At 45.5% G+C, this 20,775-nt stretch overlaps 1 protein-coding gene across 1 annotated transcript in view; it reads left to right on the forward strand.

Moving 5' to 3' along the window:
• Nucleotides 1-20,775, forward strand: part of ADAM19 (ADAM metallopeptidase domain 19) — a 95,837-nt gene that overhangs the window by 33,614 nt on the left and 41,448 nt on the right. The window contains exons 4-5 of the mRNA XM_066589199.1: nt 4,658-4,736; nt 16,702-16,778. Of these exons, the coding sequence (XP_066445296.1) occupies nt 4,658-4,736; nt 16,702-16,778 (156 nt within the window). The remainder of the gene's footprint in view (nt 1-4,657; nt 4,737-16,701; nt 16,779-20,775) is intronic.

A 20,775-nucleotide genomic window follows, 5' to 3' on the forward strand; every position in this document is an offset into this window, starting at 1 on the left:
AAAAGTTGCATAGTTTTCATTATATAGTGATTTAAGACTTATTAGCGGCAGACTAGAACAACCCTTTTCCGGAAATCTTTGTGCGAACTAGAAATCTAATATTGTGAGCCTAGACACTTGTGCGCAGTCCCATGAGAGCCTTCTGCTTTCTGTGTAATCTCTGTAGACAAGGCTGTCATGGCAGCGCAGAAAGCTTCCTGCTTTTGTCAATGTCACAGATGCTAAATGCAAAAGCTTTTAAGGGGTTTTCCAGCCGGGGTGTAGCTTGGGTGGGGTGATGAAGGGCATGCACTGGGTGCCAGGAAGCTGCTCTGCCTTGGCCAGAGAATTTAGATACAGATATAGAGAGCTAAAACTGGAGGTTGGTATTCATTTTGCATGACCCGGGTAGATAAGAGTCGTTTCCAGCTGTTGACCTGTAAACTCAAACGTCTTATACCCCCTTTCAACCCCTCTTTTGCTTAAAGGGGTTGTCCCGCGGCAGCAAGTGGGTCTATACACTTCTGTATGGCCATATTAATGCACTTTGTAATGTACATCGTGCATTAATTATGAGCCATACAGAAGTTATCAGAAGTTTTTCACTTACCTGCTCCGTTGCTAGCGTCCTCGTTTCCATGGAGCCGACTAATTTTCGGCGTCTAATGGCCAAATTAGCCGCGCTTGCGCAGTCCGGGTCTTCTTCTTTTCTCAATGGGGCCGCTCGTGCAGGATGCCGGCTCCGTGTAGCTCCGCCCCGTCACATGCCGATTCCAGCCAATCAGGAGGCTGGAATCGGCAATGGACCGCACAGAAGCCCTGCGGTCCACCGAGGGAGAAGATCCCGGCGGCCATCTTCAGCAGGTAAGTAAGAAGTCACCGGAGCGCGGGGATTCAGGTAAGCACTCTCCGATGTTCTTTTTTAACCCCTGCATCGGGGTTGTCTCGCGCCGAACGGGGGGGGGGGGGGGGGTGTTGAAAAAAAAAAAGCCCGTTTCGGCGCGGGACAACCCCTTTAAATAAAAATTAGAGATGAGCGAGCATACTCACTAAGGGCAATTACTCGATCGAGCATTGCCCTTAGCGAGTAACTGCCCACTCGGAAGAAAAGAGTCGGCTGCCTGCGGGGGAGAGCGGGGAGGAACGGAGGGGAGATCTCTCACTTTATTACAAACATATTTAACATAATTAATTCTTTAAAGAAACTAATTAACATTCCATCTACGAGGGAAGGTCCTTCGAGACCCAAAATCTGGCGCCATAACTTATAAAGGGAAATATCCCATTTACCTCCAGCCGCACTCCATGACGGCAATCACATACATATGGATTGGATTACATTCCAGTATCCGTGAACGTCTTTGGTCTGTAGTCACAGAGGGTGGCCCTCAATAGTCTCTCTGACACTCATAAATCAAACGTTAACGCCAACATATTGTCGGGCTATGGCTTTTTAATGGATGGGGTGTCCTAACTCTCCTGGATAAAGAAGGATCGGGCATATGAGATATCCATTTGTTCTCTAGGAGGTGATCAGGCAAGAACATTCAGCCAAACTTTGGTTTGCCCAATTATCGGGCCACAATGAGTCGATGAATGAGTCACTTGGCTGATCCACTCATTTAGGCAAACATAAGAGTACTTGCTTGTTGATTGCACATCTCATTATGGTTTGTATCTGACCGAAGATAGCTGTAGGGGACGAATGATCATCCTAATAATCGATGCCCCATAGAGGCGATCTTCTGCCGTGTGAGAATGTCAGTAAATGATTTTTGGCCTGTGTAAAAAGGACCGTTATTCTTCCTTTCCTAGTGAAAACGTATGCACACAAGTATGATAATCTCAGGTGCGACACGCATCGGACAGCACACCTATGTGTGTGCTGTCTGATCTCTATGGACGTTGTGTGTCCTATTGTCATCCATGAAACAAACCAGAATGGGACATGTTGCAGTTTTTCTCATACAATCATGTGAATTAGCCTAATTAGCTATAATGGTTCTGTGTGCTATCCGAGAAATTCACGGACAGCACACAAACAGGAAACATGGCCTTTTACATGCAGCCTTAAAGTCCCCTTACACGGGGAAACTGAGGGGTGCAAAAGTGCTCAGCAGCCTTCTCACAAACTACCACCCGACTATGGCTCCTCTTTAGGCTTTATTCACACGAGCATTTTTACTCCCAGCCGAAAAACGCAACCATCTGAGGCATTGGTTTTCAATGTATTCTCTCACATGAGCGAATTGGTGGCGCACAAAAACATTGCACCATAAAAAATAGAACATACGTGACCAAAATACACGCCTGCTATTATACGCTAGGTAAAAAGATAGTTCTGGTTCTATCTTTGGACCGATATATGCTGGCGGCTCCCATAGACGCCTATGAGAGCTGAAAAAAAGTAGGCATTTGAAGTCATTCCGATGATTTATGCCAAGCGAGGGATTTCTGGGCTGCGTCATATTTTTTTTCGCTAAAACATCGCACCTGATCGTGTGGTTGGACGAGAAAACGCTAATAAAGCTCGGGACTTGGTCACGGAAAATCGTCCATTCATGCGAATTTACGGCGCATCCGAGCGAACGTAAAAACACATATGCTCCTTTGAAGGAGCCCTTACGAAGCAGCGAAAGTCATTCTGTGAATGGAGGTGGAGCGGGCTAGGATCGCCGCCTCTATTTGCATTGATCAGGAGTCACTCCTGTTTATACGGCCTGATAATTATTGCTCGAACTCAATGTTTATAGCGAGAATTCAGTTGAATTCTGTTTCTCTAGAGGAAATTGACCAAGGCACGGGGGACCATACAAATGTCCTAGTCAGATCCTAGCCTTGCATTCCAATGTTGCAGCAGTCCGAGCTGTCATACCCTGAGTGATATAGTCAATACATTTATTAGACCTGTAATAAATTCCTGATAGTTACCAAGTATGTAGATGCATAGGGCAGCCTGCCATACCCTGACAGGTCATCATTTATTCCAGTAATGAGCTTTGACCTCTATTAACTCATTGGGCACACAACAAGATGACATCAGCTTTGGTTTCTAGCTGCGTTCGGAGGGCGCTCCACCTTCTCCAACCAGGATTTATTACTGTAACTGATCCCTCCTTGGAGCCACTTTCATCTCCTTCATCACCAAGGGTTTACAAGGTCAAGTGTTTCCACCAGGGACCTTTCACATGGGACATTCTGCAACAGCATGGAGGAATACGCCCCCCTTTGGAATATTCAGCACCAAAATCCATATTGTTTATAAATGGATTTTGCTGCAAAATTGAAAACGGCATGGTTCTGCCGGCAATTCCGCATTAAGATCCACAGTTTACCATGCGGATTTTGATGCAGAAGTCCAGGTTAGTATATTCCACAACGCTGTTGCAGAATGTTCCGTCACGTGTGAAAAGTCCCATAACTAGGTGTCTACATTGCAACTAATACTCTTAGATTGTTTTGCTGTACAGTCAGCAACATCCGGCATATTTTATTGTTTTTAGGTCTTTTATACTCAGTATAATGTAGGAAAATCTGTTACTACAGGGAAGCCGTCAGCAAGCTGATTAGTCACACCCGAAAGACTTAATTATTTTAGCTGTAATTTATTAGGCCCGGACGACACGGTGACTTTGGCCACAACATTTTCATGGCGGATTTTTTCAGCTGTGGAAAATTTAGATTTTGCATCTCATGATTTAGTGCTGATTTTTTTTTTCTACAGCGTGTGGACAAGATTTTAAAAATCTCATCCAATTTGCTGCTACTGTAAGTTGCCTTTTGGACATTTTTGTACATTGAAATCTGTTTACCATATATACTCGAGTATAAGCCTAGTTTTTCAGCACATTTTTTTGTGCTGAAAAAGCCCCCCCTCGGCTTATACTCGAGTCAGGGAAGGGTTAAAAAAAAAAAAAAACTTCATACTCACCTCCTAGCTGGGGTCTGTGTCCTCAGCGGTGTTGCGGCAAGCTGCTTGCATTCCTGTGTTCCCAGCGGCGATGCGGCAAACTTCTGGAAATCTTCCCGCTGTCATCCCCTGCCGTCCTCTCTGCTCGGCTCTGTCATCCCCTGGTGTCAACTTTGTGATTGGATCGAGCGCCAGCCAATCACAGCCAGCGCTCCATCATTTACAGCTAATCGCATGCTGCTTTAGAATTTTCCCCGCTGTCATCTCCCTGCTTGGCTTTCAAATCCCCCACCCTCAGCGCTGTGTACGTAAGCGCTGTGAATGGATCGAGTGCCGGCTGTGATTGGCTGGCGCTCAATCCATTCACAGCGCTTACTTACACAGCACTGACAGAGATAACAGAGCCGAGCAAAGAGGACGGTGGGGATGACAGCATGGAGAATTCACGCAGGTTGCCGCACAGACACAGACGCCGGCTGGGAGGTGAGTATGGAGGTTTTTTGTTTTTTTAACCCAGTATATACTCTAGTATAGCTAGGCTTATACTCGAGTCAATAAGTTTTACCAGTTTTTTGTGGTAAAACTTATTGACTCGGCTTATACTCGGGTCGGCTAATACTCGAAAATATACGGTATATTGATTCTACCACTTGCAGGCAATTTATGCATAAACCCATAGTTTGCATGACATTGTAAATGGAACAAGAATGGGGTAATTATTAATTCTTTAAAATGGGGTAATTATTCATTCTTTATTCCCACTCCCAGGCAACTTATCCACATGAATTACCGACAGATCCATTACAGCTTCAGTGACATTCCTATTGTGCATAAACCCAACATGAAGGTAGGAGTTTTCCCCTTAATTTCAGACTTCTTTATATTACACTGCCTTTGTGTGTTAACCCCTCATATGGCTGGTTTCACGTTGTGTGTTTGTGAAACCAGCGCTAGTTCTGTCCTGGTTTCCATCCTCCATGCAGAAAACTGTATGGGGACAGAAACTAGGACAGAACCTGGAAAGCATCATAGAGGTAAGTATGTGAGACGGAGACCTCTTTGGTCTCCATCTCACATAGTTTCCATCCCTGAAAGATTTTGAGATGGAAACCAAAGAGGTCTCAGTCTCACATATGCACCCCTATGGCTCCGTCCTGGTTTCTGGCCCTATTTAGTTTTTTTGCATGAAGGATGGATCCAGTACTGGTTTCGCACAACTGGAATGTATTGGCCAGCAGATCTGCAAAGAGATTATGCCTACTTAATTAAATATAGCAAATCTGGGTTTTTTCCATGTGGTATCCATGGCAATAATGACATACCATCGATTATAAAATCTGCAGTGCCGGTGCATGTGAATGGAGTATAAAGTACTCCTCCAATTACATGCATTGTCAGCGGATTATCAGCGGATTTTGACGGCTAAACTAAATCTTGACAGAGCAAAAATGGCAACAGCACGCAAAATAAATGTACTATCAGAGGTATATATACCTATAATCAATACTCTAACTACATTAAATAATAAGGTTCTTGGTATATAATTCGATCGAGTATTGATTACAGGTATGTATACCTCTGATAGTACATTTATTTTGCGTGCTGTTGCCATTTTTGGTTTCTGCTTCTACTGTAAGTTGCAGCTAGAGATGAGCGAGCGTACTCGCTAAGGCACATTACTCGAGCGAGTAGTGCCATAGCCGAGTATCTCCCCGCTCGTCTCTAAAGAATCGGGGGGCGGGGAGCGGTGGGGGAGAGCGGGGAAGAACGGAGGGGAGATCTCTCTCTCCCTCTCTCCCCCCCGCTCCCCGCCGCAACTCACCTGTCACCCGCGCCGGCCCCAAAAAATTTATAGATGAGCGGGGAGATACTCGGCTAAGGCACTACTCGCTCGAGTAATATGCCTTAGCTAATATACTCGCTCATCTCTAGTTGCGGCCATGGTTTAACGTGCACCTATATGTTTCCATTGGGTAGTGCTGACCTAGTCTACCTTTTTTAGAGCCCTGAACGTGTCAATGTGGTCTTGCAGTGAAATGTGTTAAGCCAGTTGTGGAGTGAAGTTTCTTATCAGTATTTCCTACTTAGATAAAACTTGTAATCTTTCTAACGAAACAAAACTTGATGAACTCTTATAAGATGCGCGAATAGATATGAGCAGAAGGAAAACAGCCACCATGGCATCTTTTTGGTGGGATTCCAATGGCTTTTAACATTTCTGCTTCCCATCAGTTGCTAATCCGTGTTCATATACATCACGGTACATTGCTACAATGTAGACGTCCTCTTATCATCTGTTTCTCCCAGATAACCCACAATGCCTTCCTGTTTGTAAATCCGGGAGGTTCGTTTTCCTGTTTCCTATAGAAACAAAAAATGGACCCAAAAACAGGTTGTTATCCGTTATTATCCACATTTCCATTTGTTTCATCCAAAGAAAATGAAAACTGGAGCTTCCCATCGTAATTACTCATCGGGGGTTCCTTTAGACTTCGTTTCCTATGCAGTGGCTCATGTATCATTGGGTTTAGCAATGTAGGACGTGGCATGGATGGTCGTCACACATCTACTGATACTTATGTATCTTCACTGCTCCGAAGAGGTATTACAGTGTTACACACATTGAACAGCACCTGCCCCAGCTTTTCCCCACCTCTAATCCATAAACAGTAATAATGTCCCACACAGTAACAATCCCAATGAACGATGCCCTCTTTGTGTCCCTACACTGTAATAGTGCCCCTTTTGTACTCCCTACAAAGCATTATCTTCCTTTGTGCCCCCATATAGTAATAATATCCCCTTTGTGCCCCCCATATAGTAATAATATCCCCTTTGTGCCCGCTATATAGTAATAATATCCCTTTTGTGCCCTATATAGTAATAATATCCCCTTTGTGCCCATATATAGTTATAATATCCCCTTTGTGCCCTGAATATAGTGATAATATCCCCTTTATGCCCCCAATATAGTAATAATATCCCCTTTGTGCCACCCATATAGTAATAATATTCCCTTTGTGCCCCCTATATAGTAATAATATCCCCTTTGTGCCCTCCATATAGTAATAATATCCCCATTGTGCCCCCCATATCGTAATAATATCCCCTTTGTGCCCCCATATAGTAATAATATCCCCTTTGTGCCCCCCATATAGTAATAATATCCCCTTTGTCCCCCCCATATAGTAATAATATCCCCTTTGTGCCCCCATATAGTAATAATATCCCCTTTGTGCCCCCCATATTGTAATAATATCCCCTTTGTGCCCGCTATATAGTAATAATATCCCTTTTGTGCCCCCCATATAGTAATAATATCCCCTTTGTGCCCCCCATATAGTAATAATATCCCCTTTGTGCTCGCATAATATAGTAATGTCCATTTTGTGCTTCCCCATAACTATTGGTCTTCCCTTTGTCCCCATTGCAGCAGTACTGTCCCCTTTGTGCTCTCATACTATCGTAATGCCCCCCTTTATGCCACCATACATACAGTAGTAATGTCCCCTTTGCGCGCCCATATTACAGTAATTTCTTAGTGGTAATTTCTTCTTGTCCCCCCCTACATAATAATATCCCCTTTGTGCTCCTACATAGTAGTAGTCCTCCTGTGCCCCCATATCGTGATATTAATAATATGTGTACCCCCTCCTATTTATAGTTCCACCTTTGTGCCAATAGAAATTAAAAGCTGAAACCTACCTAACCCTGCGCCCATGTCCTTCTGCCTGCTGTCCGTGGTGCTGCGCAGCCAGTAGGTTGCAGCGATGTCCTCAGCGCACTCAGGTCTAAAGCAGCCTGTGACTTACCATAGTAAATGGTGGGGCAGCGTACCAACGGTTCTCTGCCTAGCCCTAGTTGGGTACAGTTGAAAGCAGCACTCATGGGGATCCAAGTGGGCCTCCTCCTTCCTGGTCATGGTCACAACCTTTGTGACTGCAATTCTTATTTAATTGACGTTGGGTAAACCTTACATCCGGAGTTACAGTTTGTTTTGTGCTCCAGAGCTGCATTCACAATTCTGCAAATAATCAGCAAGCTTTTTTTTGACAGATACTCCCCAAACAGATTAGCTGATTAGCATTGTAGCAAGTACTGGATTTGCATTTTAGAAGCCTCCCTAGTACTTTATGCTCCTCCCATAAATAAACCTTCATCAAAAAAACACGCCCCTTATGCTAATGAGCACACAAAGTTAATTTAATTATCAAAGCTATATAGTCATTGGCTATAAATTGAACCACACCAAATATAAAACAGAAATTATTCCTTCCCATGGCCATTTGCAGTAAAAAAGATGTGTAGGCACATGAAAATCCAACCTTGGGTGCAGCATGTTAAGGTTTCACACATTTGGCGCGTTGCAACAGGCACAACATTTGCATGAATATGAACCCCATTCTTTTGAATCGAGTCATATACATCAGAGAAGTTTTCCCGCTTCGCAGTGAAAGATAAAATTGTGGCATGTCCTATCTTTTCGCGTTCCTCGGAACGCATTGCCCATTGTTTTCAATGGGACGGTAAAACACTTTGCACGGTGTGCGATGTGCGGGCAAGTGCAATGCGAGGTTTCCCATTGAAAACAATGGGAAACACTCGCTGATCCTCTAACACGCCTGAAAGCCACTCCGGGTGATCGCTACTTCACAAAAGTGATGGGAGCCGTTTTTGCCTGAAAATTCATGTTGGCGAGCGTGATTTTGGGCGAGAAACTCGCCCAGAGATTGCGCTCGCCCGTCTGTAGGTAGCCTAAGGTGACTATTCAGTTGATGGTATAAACTTGGCATTACCTTATCAAAGTGTGCAAACACTAAACTACCAAGGAACATGGGGAGATTTCAGCTCTGAAGTTCATCTAATTGTTAATGCAGCTCTGGAGTATAGTACGGGCTGTGTCTCAGGATCAGCACAAGATAAATAATAGTCTAATGTCTTTACAAACTTCCCTGACTTTTCATGTCGATTAATTCTACCATGTTTCCCCAAAAATAAGACAGTGTCTTATATTAATTTTTGTTCAAAAAGGTTTAACTTTTTTACATGTATAGCTGCCTGGACACTATTTAAATTGACTTTTTTAATTAACTGTTAGCAGGGCTTAATTTTGGAGTAGGGCTTATATTTCAAGCATTGTCAAAAAGCCTGAAAAATCATTTTGCATCCTCAAAAATTCTGGAAAATCATGCTATGTCTTATTTTCAGGGTATGTCTTATTTTCAGGAAAACAGGGTATATGTAAACCGTAAATGGTATATGAACCCCAAACCTACATTGTTAGCATATCCACGTATTGCTCCATGCGCACGTGTCCCGGTAATGCCTGTGTTTACTTCCCTGTGTCTGTTCACCCGGCACGACCCAGATCCTCATCCTGTGAGAGCCGTTATTGGATAATTCATCACCAGCAGCAGCAGTTCTCCTTCTGGTCTACATCAAAACATGGCCGCCTGTAATCTCGCTCCCAGGACGTTCTGAGTGATTGTGGTTTCTTCCGCCCGCAGTACGAACGGCGTGTGTTTTTATGCTGTAGTCTGGCTCTTTCTTCCCTCACATAAACCCTGACTCCGCTTCGGTTTGACCTGTAATCCCTTTCTCTGTTTCCTGACACACTTCTGCGCTGCCCGGGGCTAAGTGATATTGCTAAGTAGGTCAGGAGTGAAAAGTCATTGCTTGCCGCCGTTCGCTCTGGGCACTTACAATGGGACTTGGTATTTATTTATAGAGCATGCAGATATTCGCTGTCACATGATGGACGCTGAGGTTAGAGAAGGACAGATGTAGCCACATGCAGACATTTAGCACATGGACAGATGGCGTTTTGTGGTCAGGATCAGTAAGAAGCTTTATCACATATGAGGAAAAGTGTAACACTACTGAAATACCCAACTTCCCCCACTTATGGCCCACCCGGGGTCAGGAAACTGTGGGAGTTAGGGAGCTGTTGGATATCCTGCCTAGGACCTGGAAGACAGTGGACAGAGATGTGTTTCTTTCCTTAAAGAGGGGTATCCCAAGATAGACTTGTATCACCGATCCATAGGATAGGTTAGAAAAGTCTGATACATGGAGGATCCACTGCTGAGATCCCCACCGGTGCTGAAAAACCGGGGTTCCGCTTTCCCCCTCCTCACTGTCGGCTCACTACCCCTCTCTTCCCTGCAGTGAGGTGGAGACTGAATGGAGCAACATGGTCGTGCATGCACGGTGCTACTCTATTTAACTCCAATGGGGCTGGCAAGCGATTGTACTCAGCACTTGAATTCGGCCATCCCATTGACATGAATGAAACAACGATTCGCATGCACGACCATTGCTCCAATAATTGAGCAGGAAGTGTCACATCTGACTAGGATGTACTGAAACTGGTTCCCCGAACAGCTCTTGGGCTATGTCTACACTATGGAACAAAGAACATAAACCACCACAGGAAACGTGTAGGCTAACAGATGGAGGGGAGAACTTTCCCTATAGATCATACCTGCCTATAGTGGGTGACCCGTCCTGATAAGAACGCACCCAACCCACAATCCTTGGCCACTCACTGTCCTTACCTGGGACAGAAGTAAACCACTAAGTAAGAATACAACTACCACCAATAACCACTGTACTTAGCTGGAGATAAGCCGGGAAAAACAGGAGACCAAGATCCAGCTCTGATATGCTTATTATTATGCTTTCTATATACATATTAAAAAATTGACTTTTAAAAGGAGGTTTTATGACATCTGTGAATATCGTGTAAATCCCTGGATATCCATTTACAACCCCTACACATCCAGGATCCTGCAAGTAACCCCCTTAGTCTTGAATTATTGACTAGAGGAAGCACTTTGGCATTTAGTAGGTTAATTCTTACCGGTAACTATTGATTGTTGATAGATATCCCCTAATGAACTGACTTCCCAGGAAGAGGAGTATGGACCGTCACAGTCCTAATTAGGTAAATCAACAATAGTGGCAATCCTGCAACCAACCACAATATAAAAAGGATATTCACCATACGTCGCGGCTGAGATGGGGTCGGAGGAGCAGATACATTCATCTTACCGTATCTGCTGTGTAATTGTACAAAAGTGCGACAGGCTCTCATTACCGATGGAGAACCCCATAGGGAGACTTTCCGTCTTTTCATGCGGTGATAAGCCTCTGGGAACATTTCTGATTAGTACAATTATGTCTTTGTCTCATGTCTCCCCACTCAGTTGTATTATGTCAGCTACATATAAACGTCAGTTTTGGCAAAAAGGGTTATATTTTCTATGGTGAGATCATAAAGTCCAGTTACCCAGGAAGCTGCGATTGGGGGGATGCGAAGGCGGAAATGAGGACCGATATATATAATAATGAAAGACCCCACTGTCCATTGTATCACTTATAATGTCTGATTGTATCTCGTGGTTTGTGCAAAGGGGTTTTCTGGGATGATACGGCTATAGTAGCAATTATGGGGTTGTAGACATGCTCTAATTCCTTAATATAGACTGTAGATCAGGGGTGTCAAACTGATTTTCACCAAGGGCCACATCAGGCTTATGGTGACCTTCAAAGGGCCGATTGTTAGGCCGCCTGCAGACGGCTGGGTCGGATCTCAACCCACGCCCCTGCAGGGACCAGCGCGGCACTCACCTGCTCCCGCGGCTCCGATTCTGTGATGTGCCCGCTGCCCCGCACGGTAATGGATCATGCCGCGATTTGTTTTCCGTGCGAGATTTCGCGCAGACAAATCGCAGCCGTCTGCCTAGGATTGCGTTTTCTAACGCAATCCTATGGCAGCTTCCACGGGCGGAAATTCTGCGGGAAAACCTGCCGCGGGCCTAAGACGGTATAGTAAGAGCCCGTTCACACAAGTGCATTTCCATACATAATATGCAGTGAATAGAGGCCATTGATTTCAATGAGTTCATTCACATAATGGATATTTTCACACAGCATGACCTATTTTGTTCCGTACTGCGCACCCCGATAGGCCATTGTAGTGAATCGGCCACGCGAATACGTGGTGAATGTGTATTCACTGCATTCTTGCGCACCATTTCAATGGGCCCATCTGCGTTCTTTTTTACGTACACAAATATACAGGCATAAGCGATTTTCGATTGCGCAAATACGCAGCGTATTTGTGCGACCAAAATACAATTACACCTGCATGATCGAGTCCTAATAGTGACCCTGATAGTGGCCCCAGTAAAAATAATGACCCCACAGTGGCCCAATTAGTAATATAAACCCCCATAGCAACATTATAATTATAAGCCCACCCCCCAGTAATAAGCCCCCCTCAGTAATAATAAGCCCCCTGAGTAATAATAAACCCCCCCAGTAATAATAATAAGCAGCCCTCCCCCCAGTAACAAGCAGCCTTCCCCCCAGTAACAAGCAGCCTTCCCCCCAGTAATAGGCAGCCTCCTCCCCAGTAATAGGCAGCCTCCCCCCCCAGTAATAAGGAGCCCCCACCCCCAGTAATAAGCAGCCCCCACCCCCAGTAATAAGCAGCCTCCCCCCAGTAATAAGCAGCCTCCCCCCAGTAATAAGCAGCCCTCCCCCCAGTAATAAGAAGCCCTCCCCCCAGTAATAAGCAGCCCTCCCCCCAGTAATAAGAAGCCCTCCCCCCAGTAATAAGTAGCCCCCCCAGTAATAAGCAGCACCCCCAGTAATAGGCCCCCCCACCAGTAATAGGCAGCCCCCACCCCTCAGTAATAAGCAGCCTCCCTCCCTGTAATAAGCAGCCCCCTTCCCAGTAATAAGCAGCCCACCCCCCTAGTAATAAGCAGCCATCCCCCAAGTAATTAGCAGCCCTCCCCCAGTAATAAGTAGCCCCCCCAGTAATAAGTACCCCCCCCAGTAATAAGCAGCCCCCCAGTAATAGGCAGCCCCGCACCCCAGTAATAGGCAGCCCCCCCAGTAATAGGCAGCCCCCACCCCCCAGTAATAGGCAGCCCGCCCCCCAGTAATAGGCAGCCCCCACCCCCCAGTAATAGGCAGCCCGCCCCCAGTAATAGGCAGCCCACCCCCCAGTAATAGGCAGCCCCCCTCCCAGTAATAGGCAGCCCCCCCCAGTAATAGGCAGCCCCCACCCCTCAGTAATAAGCAGGCCCCCCCCCGAAATAAGCAGCCTCCCCCCCAGTAATAACCAGCCCCCTCAGTAATAAGCAGCCCCACCCCCAGTAATAGGCAGCCCCACCAGTAATAGGCAGCCCCCACCCCCCAGTAATAGGCAGCCCGCCCCCCAGTAATAGGCAGCCCCCCCAGTAATAGGCAGCCCCACCCCCCAGTAATAGGCAGCCCCCCTCCCAGTAATAGGCAGCCCCCCTCCCAGTAATAGGCAGCCCCCCCAGTAATAGGCAGCCCCCACCCCTCAGTAATAAGCAGGCCCCCCCCCCCCGAAATAAGCAGCCTCCCCCCCCAGTAATAACCAGCCCCCTCAGTAATAAGCAGCCCCAGTAATAGGCAGCCCCACCCCCCAGTAATAGGCAACCCCCCCAGTAATAGGCAGCCCGCACCCCTCAGTAATAAGCAGCACCCCCCCCCAGAAATAAGCAGCGCCCCCCCCCCCAGTAATAGGCAACCCCCCCAGTAATAGGCAGCCCCCACCCCCCAGTAATAGGCAGCCCGCCCCCCCCAGTAATAGGCAGCCCGCCCCCAGTAATAGGCAGCCCCCCTCCCAGTAATAGGCAGCCCCCCCCAGTAATAGGCAGCCCCCACCCCTCAGTAATAAGCAGGCCCCCCCCGAAATAAGCAGCCTCCCCCCCAGTAATAACCAGCCCCCTCAGTAATAAGCAGCCCCACCCCCAGTAATAGGCAGGCCCACCCCCCAGTAATAGGCAGCCCCCCCAGTAATAGGCAACCCCCCCAGTAATAGGCAGCCCCCACCCCTCAGTAATAAGCAGCACCCCCCCCCCAGAAATAAGCAGCACCCCCCCCCAGAAATAAGCAGCTCCCCAACCCATATACCTACCTCCTCCCTGCTGTCAGTGTCGCTCCCTCTCTGCTTGTGGCGCACACTGTAGTCAGTGTGTAGCCCGGCACGCTTCCTCACAGAATCCTCTCCTGCGGAACTCATGAGCAGGGCACTCGGGGAGGAGGATCCTGGCTGCACACAGATGTCAGTGTGCGCCGGGATTAGTGGCAACAGCATGATTACCAGTGGGGAGCTGCGGCACCCCAGCTGGTAATCACTTCAGTGGTGAGCGGCGTCGGCACGCCGCGGGCCACATAACTTGAGGCAGCGGGCCGGATTCGGCCCGCGGGCCTTGTGTTTGACACATGTGCTGTAGAGGATTATGGTGGAAGATGGCGATTACACTTTGTGTGTATATATATATATATATATTTTACCCACGGGGAAGGTAAGTGTACATAGGGACCTGCCGATGTTGCCAAATTGTTGGTACCTTCCACAAAGGCATGGATAAAGATATTCGAGGACCGATCACATTGCTGGCATGTCTAGGAAGTACTTGTATTTCCAATTAAAATAGGAATTCTGGAGCATCTTCTTTTCTTAGTACTTTGTATTGTACCTTCCATCTGTTATTACTGCTGCAAACACATATGACAAGAGGGTGTGTCCATACACAGGCCTGCAATGGACAGTGTCAGAGTATGTAGGGACACACCCCCTTGACAAGGTTAATGGAAACATCCAGTTATCAATTTATTATTACCTTACCAGGAGGAATAACAGAGGGACAGCACAGCATAGAATCCTAAGTAAAAAAGCTTCAGAATTATTTAATGAGGAATACAAGTATTTACTAAAAGTAATGTGTCAGTCGGGGTGACAGATTGTTTTAAGGCTGGGTTTACACAGGGCGGAATTCCCACGGAAATCTCGCGGAATGACCGCGGCGGGACCGCACGGTGATACAAATGACATGCCGCGGCTTTGAATTCTGCGCCGCATGTCAGTTTCAGCACAGATTTTTGCGAATCTCACCCACTTTGCTGCTTAATCCCAGGATTAAAATTGCAGGTGGAATTTTAGTGCAAAAAGTCTGCACGGAAATTCTGCGGCAGTTCCGCCCCGCGTGAACCCAGCCTGGGGTGTTTTCTACGGGCGAGTGCAATATCTGTCCAAGAAACTCAGACCGATGTCATAAACTTGCAATTTTTACAGACGAAATTTGCAAGAGGAAATTTGTGAGGAATTTGCAAGAAAAACGCATTGCTGCGCATTCCATTTTCACACGCATGAAAATTGCGTGTTATTCCAATAGTAAAAATAGAAAAACGCACGCAAATTTTTGCTATTTTTTTTCTATTGAGCAAAAACAGATCAGCATTTGTCCAGCAGAAGGAGGCAAAAACGTATCAAATACTGATCACATCAAGGTTGTAATGTCGTCTGTAACACGCCCACAACACGGATGCGTTTTACGGACATGTTGCAATATGCTTTTCTAAAAGTGTCCTACGGGTGCGCTCACACGCTCTCTATTCTTACAGTTTAAGTTGTTGTTTTCGGGTGGCTAAGATGGTCACCTCCATCTTTAGACTACCTTATCACTAATAACACTAAGGGCAATGTTACTCCTAAAAATGCACTATACCTGCTCTGTGATTGGCCACCGCTGCTCACGTGATCAGCACTGGCCAATCACAGAGCAGCGCATACTGTGTTTAGTAAATGGTGGCTGCCATATTGGCCACCAGAAAACTGCACCCAGAACGGAGGAACGTCCGCGAAGATCAACTGCAGGTAATACGTCCCTCGCACCCTGAGGTCCAGGGACAGCACTTTATCCTAAAACGGGAATGTCACTTTAAAGGCACTTTGTTAGGATGAAAAGTTATCCATTAGGCCGCTTCCACGCAGGCGACGCGATATGGATGTGAGACAACCGCAGCGCGATCACATCGGTGGTCCGTGCGAGATCGCTGCATTTTCTGGCGGCGATAACGCAATTTTGTGTCGCTACAAAGTTACGCGACTTTGTAGCACTACTTGTTACGTTTTTGGGCCAATCAGAGGCAGCGCTTCTTGGAGGCGTGGATTTACAAATCCCTGACCAGGGAGAAATGCCTGAAGACAATGTCCGGAGACCAGGGAGAAGACGCGCCGGAGCTGACAGCGCTTCTTAGGTGATGTATATGTTTTTTTTATGCAGCTAGGGCTTATTTTAGTGCTTTTGTAGTAGGATTTGCTACTGTAAAAGTTGCATCACACGAAAACCCTGTGCGATGCAATACCTTGTTCCCAACCACAGCGGATCAGTGATGTTGTGTCTATAGTGATGTCATCTTTGTGGCTGTGGTGGTCATCTCCCATGGCCGTCACATTAGCCTGCATGGAGGAGAAATAAGAGTAATGGCGGATACATGAGACGGGCAATGGGACCAGAATCCAATTTAAAAAAAATATTTTTCCCCTATGCACAGATATTAAATTCCAAAGAATCCCTTTAGTAAAATGAATGAAACAATCCGTGTGCCAGACACTTGTTCTTTGTACTAACGTGTTTCCCCGAAAATAAGACAGTGTCTTATATTAATTTTTGCTCAAAAAGGTTTAACTTTTTTGCATGTATAGCTGCCTGGACACTATTTAAATCGACTTTTTAAATTAACTGTTAGCAGGGCTTAATTTTGGAGTAGGGCTTATATTTCAAGCATCCTCAAAAAGCCTGAACAATCATTTTGCATCCTCAAAAATTCTGGAAAATCATGCTATGTCTTATTTTCAGGGTATGTCTTATTTTTAGGGAAACTGGGTAGTTGTAATAAACTTTTTGTTTGGAGCCGCGGGGCAGAAGGTGGCCGGGATGGGTACGTTGCTTTACCTGAAGGTAATTTTTCCTGTTTTCTAGGACCACTGTTATTACCAGGGAGCTGTTCGTGGACAGAATGACTCCAGCGTTACCGTCAGCACCTGCTCAGGAATAAGGTAAGGAGAGAAAACTGCGTCAATCCATGCTAAAAAGGAATAGGTGTTGTAACATTGTATGTGTACTGACATGTTACGCAGCTGTAACATCGCAGTCTCCTTCATTTAACGATCAACTTAGAGTGACATTAATTTAAACTAGTAGAGAATCGCATAAATAACAACTCGCCGCAGTCTGCAATTTCTTTTACAATTGCACTTGCAATACTTTTTTTCACCACTTTGCCGGCAGCAAGCCTTTTCCATAGAGACAAATGCAACAGCGCCACCACCTATACTCTCTGGGCAAGAACATTTCGAATGTACACGGCCTAACAGGGAAAATGTCGCACCATGAAGATTTTGTCGCAGCATTATGTCATTTTCAGGGTTTGTGCATACAAACAAGTTATGCAGATTGAGGCAGTTTTGGAACTTTTTAAGACAGAAATGGCTTATTGTTGTTTTTGTTTGTGTCTGGATAAAGATTAAGGAGTAAAGATGCTTTTGAGAGACCATCAAGAACTATCCAATGAAATAGATGAGTTTACTAAAGGTTTAATCGTAGGGCTGTGTAGCGATCATGGGTTGTTATGTCGTAATGTGGCAGGAACTCAGTGAGATGCCACAACTGGGGATTGAATTTGAAGATGGTGGTGAGCAGAACAAAAGGCTCCTAATTGTAGCAGGAGGGGAGCACTGAAACAACCATCACGATGCACGGATTAACCTCGTCATGCAGGAGCAGATCCACAATCCACAGCCGGTGACATTCTGATAGATTTAGATACTACCGTATTGATGATGACCGCTTCATGTAGAAGTGGAGGCAGGTTTACGGCCAATCTGTCCATTGTGAAGACTGACAGCAGCATTATATCCCCCAATCAGCGTTCACACCTATCGAACTATACCCCCTTCCCTGATATATGGGAGCACAAGGTTTCATTTTGGAGTGTATTTGACTTTTTGATTTTTATTACCGTATATACCCGAGTATAAGCCGAGTCAATAAGTTTTACCACAAAAAATTGGTAAAACTTATTGACTCAAGTATAAGCCTAGCTATACTCGAGTATATGGTAGGTAAAAAAAAAAGGCAATACTCACCTATCAGCCGGCGTCTGTGTCCCCGGCGCGATGCTTCCCCCGGCAGTGTGGCCAGCTGCTGCAGTCTTCTCCCCGCTGTCTTCCCCCTGGCTTGCTTTTAAAATCCCCGCCGTCAGCGCTGTGATTGGATCGAGTGCCGGCCAATCCAGTCAATCACAGCCGTCACTCGATAAACCAATCACAGCCATTCAGAATGACATCACTGGCTGTGATTGGCCGGCGTTCGATCCAATCACAGCACTGACGGCGGGGATTTTAAAAGCAATCCAGGGAGAAGACAGAGGGGAGAAGAATGCAGCACCTGGCAGCACCGCCGGGGAGAGCATCGCGCCGGGGACACAGACGCCGGCTGATAGTTGAGTATTGCTTTTTTTTAACCTATAAGCCGACATCTGTGTCCCCGGCGCGATGCTCTCCCCGCCAGTGCGGCCAGTTGCTGCATTCTTCTCCCTGCTGTCTTCTCCCTGACTTGCTTTTAAAATCCCCGCCGTAAGCGCTGTGATTGGATTGAGCACCGGCCAATCACAGCTGGCGCTCGATAAACCAATCACAGGCAGTGATGTCATTCTGAATGGCTGTGATCCGTTTATCCACCGTCGGCTGTGATTGGCCGGCACTCGATCGGGGATTTTAAAAGCAAGCCAGGGAGGAGACAGTGGGGAGAAGAATGCAGCAGCTGGCCGCACCGCCGGGGAAAGCATCGCGTCAGGACACAGACGCCGGCTGATAGGTGAGAATTGAGGTTTTTTTTACCTCACTAGAGTATAAGCCGAGGGGGGCTTTTTCAGCACATTTTTTGTGCTGAAAAACTTGGTATACACGGTACATTTTTTTTCTTAGAGACTAGGTGACCAAAAAAGCGCAATTGTAGGGTGCAGGGTAAAAAATGCGTTACTTTGATAGATTGGACTTTTATGGACGCAGTGATCCCAAAATTTTTATCCAAATTTAAAATTTAGATTCTTTTAATAAAATAATGGGGGAGGGGCTTAAAACGTATTACCTTTTTATATTTTCAAATAATTAATAAAACTTTTTTAAACTGATTTTTCCATTTTTTTTTACTTGGAATATTTTGATCGCTCCTGCAGTATGATGTATTACACCGCAATCTAACAGGAAATCTATCAAGACACTCCGCAGGCTTTCAGAAGGCCCACGGCTGCCATGGCAACAGCACGGCACTACGCAATCTCATTGTGGGGGGTGGGGGGGTAGCATTCGGGACCCCCCCTCAAACATTGATCAGGACATTTAAAGGGTTAACAGCTTTGCTTAGTGGTGCTGCTGAACACAGCTATTGCGGGTGAGTGCCAGCTGTAAGAAACAGCCGTAACCCACATTTTATGGAGCGGAATTGACCCCCGATCCCCATCCATACAAACCGTGAACCTCAATGACGTAACTGGACATCTTGGAGCCTGAAAACAAAACCCTGTTCCCGTATTTATAATAAAACATGCGATTCAAAAAAAACAAAACATCGTGGCGTTCATAAAAGTTCGATCTTGTAGAGTAATGCGTTATTTATTCCTCTCAATGAATGTTAGGGAAAAAAATACACATCCCCAGAATTTATTTTTTTAGTCAAGCAGACAAAAATTAATAAAAAGCAATCAAAACGTTGCATGCACTCCAAAATGGAACCAATGGAAACTGCAGGACGGCCTTCAAAAAATGAGCCCTCACACAGGCCTGTATCAACGAAAAGCTAATAAAGTTATGGCGGTCAGTAGATAGCAACAGAAATTTTTTTTATCTCAAAGATATATTATTTTTTTTTATAAAAGTAGTACAGCGGATAAAAAAACTATATAAATGTCATATTCTCATGATCATAATGACTCACAGAATAAGTTATGTCATTTTTGCTGCAGTGTGTATGCTATAAAAACAAGACCACCCCCACAAGGATGGCGGAAGTGTGGTTTTTTTCCCATTTCACTCTACTCAGAAGTTTTTAACCCCTTAAGGACCAAGCTGTTTTGTACCTTAAGTACCAGACACTTTAGGGATTTTACCCATGTGGCGGTTTTACTGCTCCATTTTTTTTCCTTTAGCTACCAAAATTATTTTTGCTGCGTCTTTTTTTCCGTGACATATACGACTTTTTAAAAAATATCTTTTTAAAAAAATCATTTTTTTTAACATTTTATAATTTTTAAAAAATTATTTTTATATTTACACTAAAATAAAGTATGGGAATGGGTTCCTCTCTTTGTTTCGGACCTTTTGATATATATGTATGGTTTTGGTTTATAGGGCGCATACGGCGACGGTTTTTGTTGGCGTCTGCTTTGTGTTATTCTCTTTCTTTTGTATGTATTGTTGTTTTATTCTGTTATTTTGTTTTACTTATTTATGTAATTGTGTTTTTTACTATCTGTGTCCCCCATGACGTCATAGAAGACCTCTGGGGGACATTCATATATATATTTTTTTTTCTTTATTTGACACTTTCCCACTGTAGCTGGGGCGTCCATAGGAGCCCTAGTTACAGGGGAAAGCAACCTCTGTGGTGACATTAGTCACTTGCAGAGCAGCCAGGGTCTAGTCTGACCCTCCAGCTCTGCAGTAGCAGGGAATCCCAGGAGGTCACATGACCCCCTAAGGCTCCCGTAGTGAAAGTACATGTTATTTTCACTTTCCCCACTGTATATCGGGGAAGCAGAAGGCAGGAAGGGTTAAAAACCCCTCCTGCCTTCTGCTCCGGGTTATCAGCTGTCACTAACAGCTGATAACCAGTTCCTGACTCTGACTGATTGCAGAGGCAGGAGACTTAAAGCACCGCCGTACTTTTACTATCGGCGGTGCTCTAAGTCCAGGACCAGCCGCCGCAAATTTACTGTGGCTGCTCCTAAACGGGTTAAAAGTTTTTCAGTCCATTAAATAGTACCATTGAAAACTA

Source organism: Eleutherodactylus coqui, chromosome 2 (assembly GCF_035609145.1).
Source record: "Eleutherodactylus coqui strain aEleCoq1 chromosome 2, aEleCoq1.hap1, whole genome shotgun sequence".
In the NCBI taxonomy this organism is placed as follows: domain Eukaryota; kingdom Metazoa; phylum Chordata; class Amphibia; order Anura; family Eleutherodactylidae; genus Eleutherodactylus; species Eleutherodactylus coqui.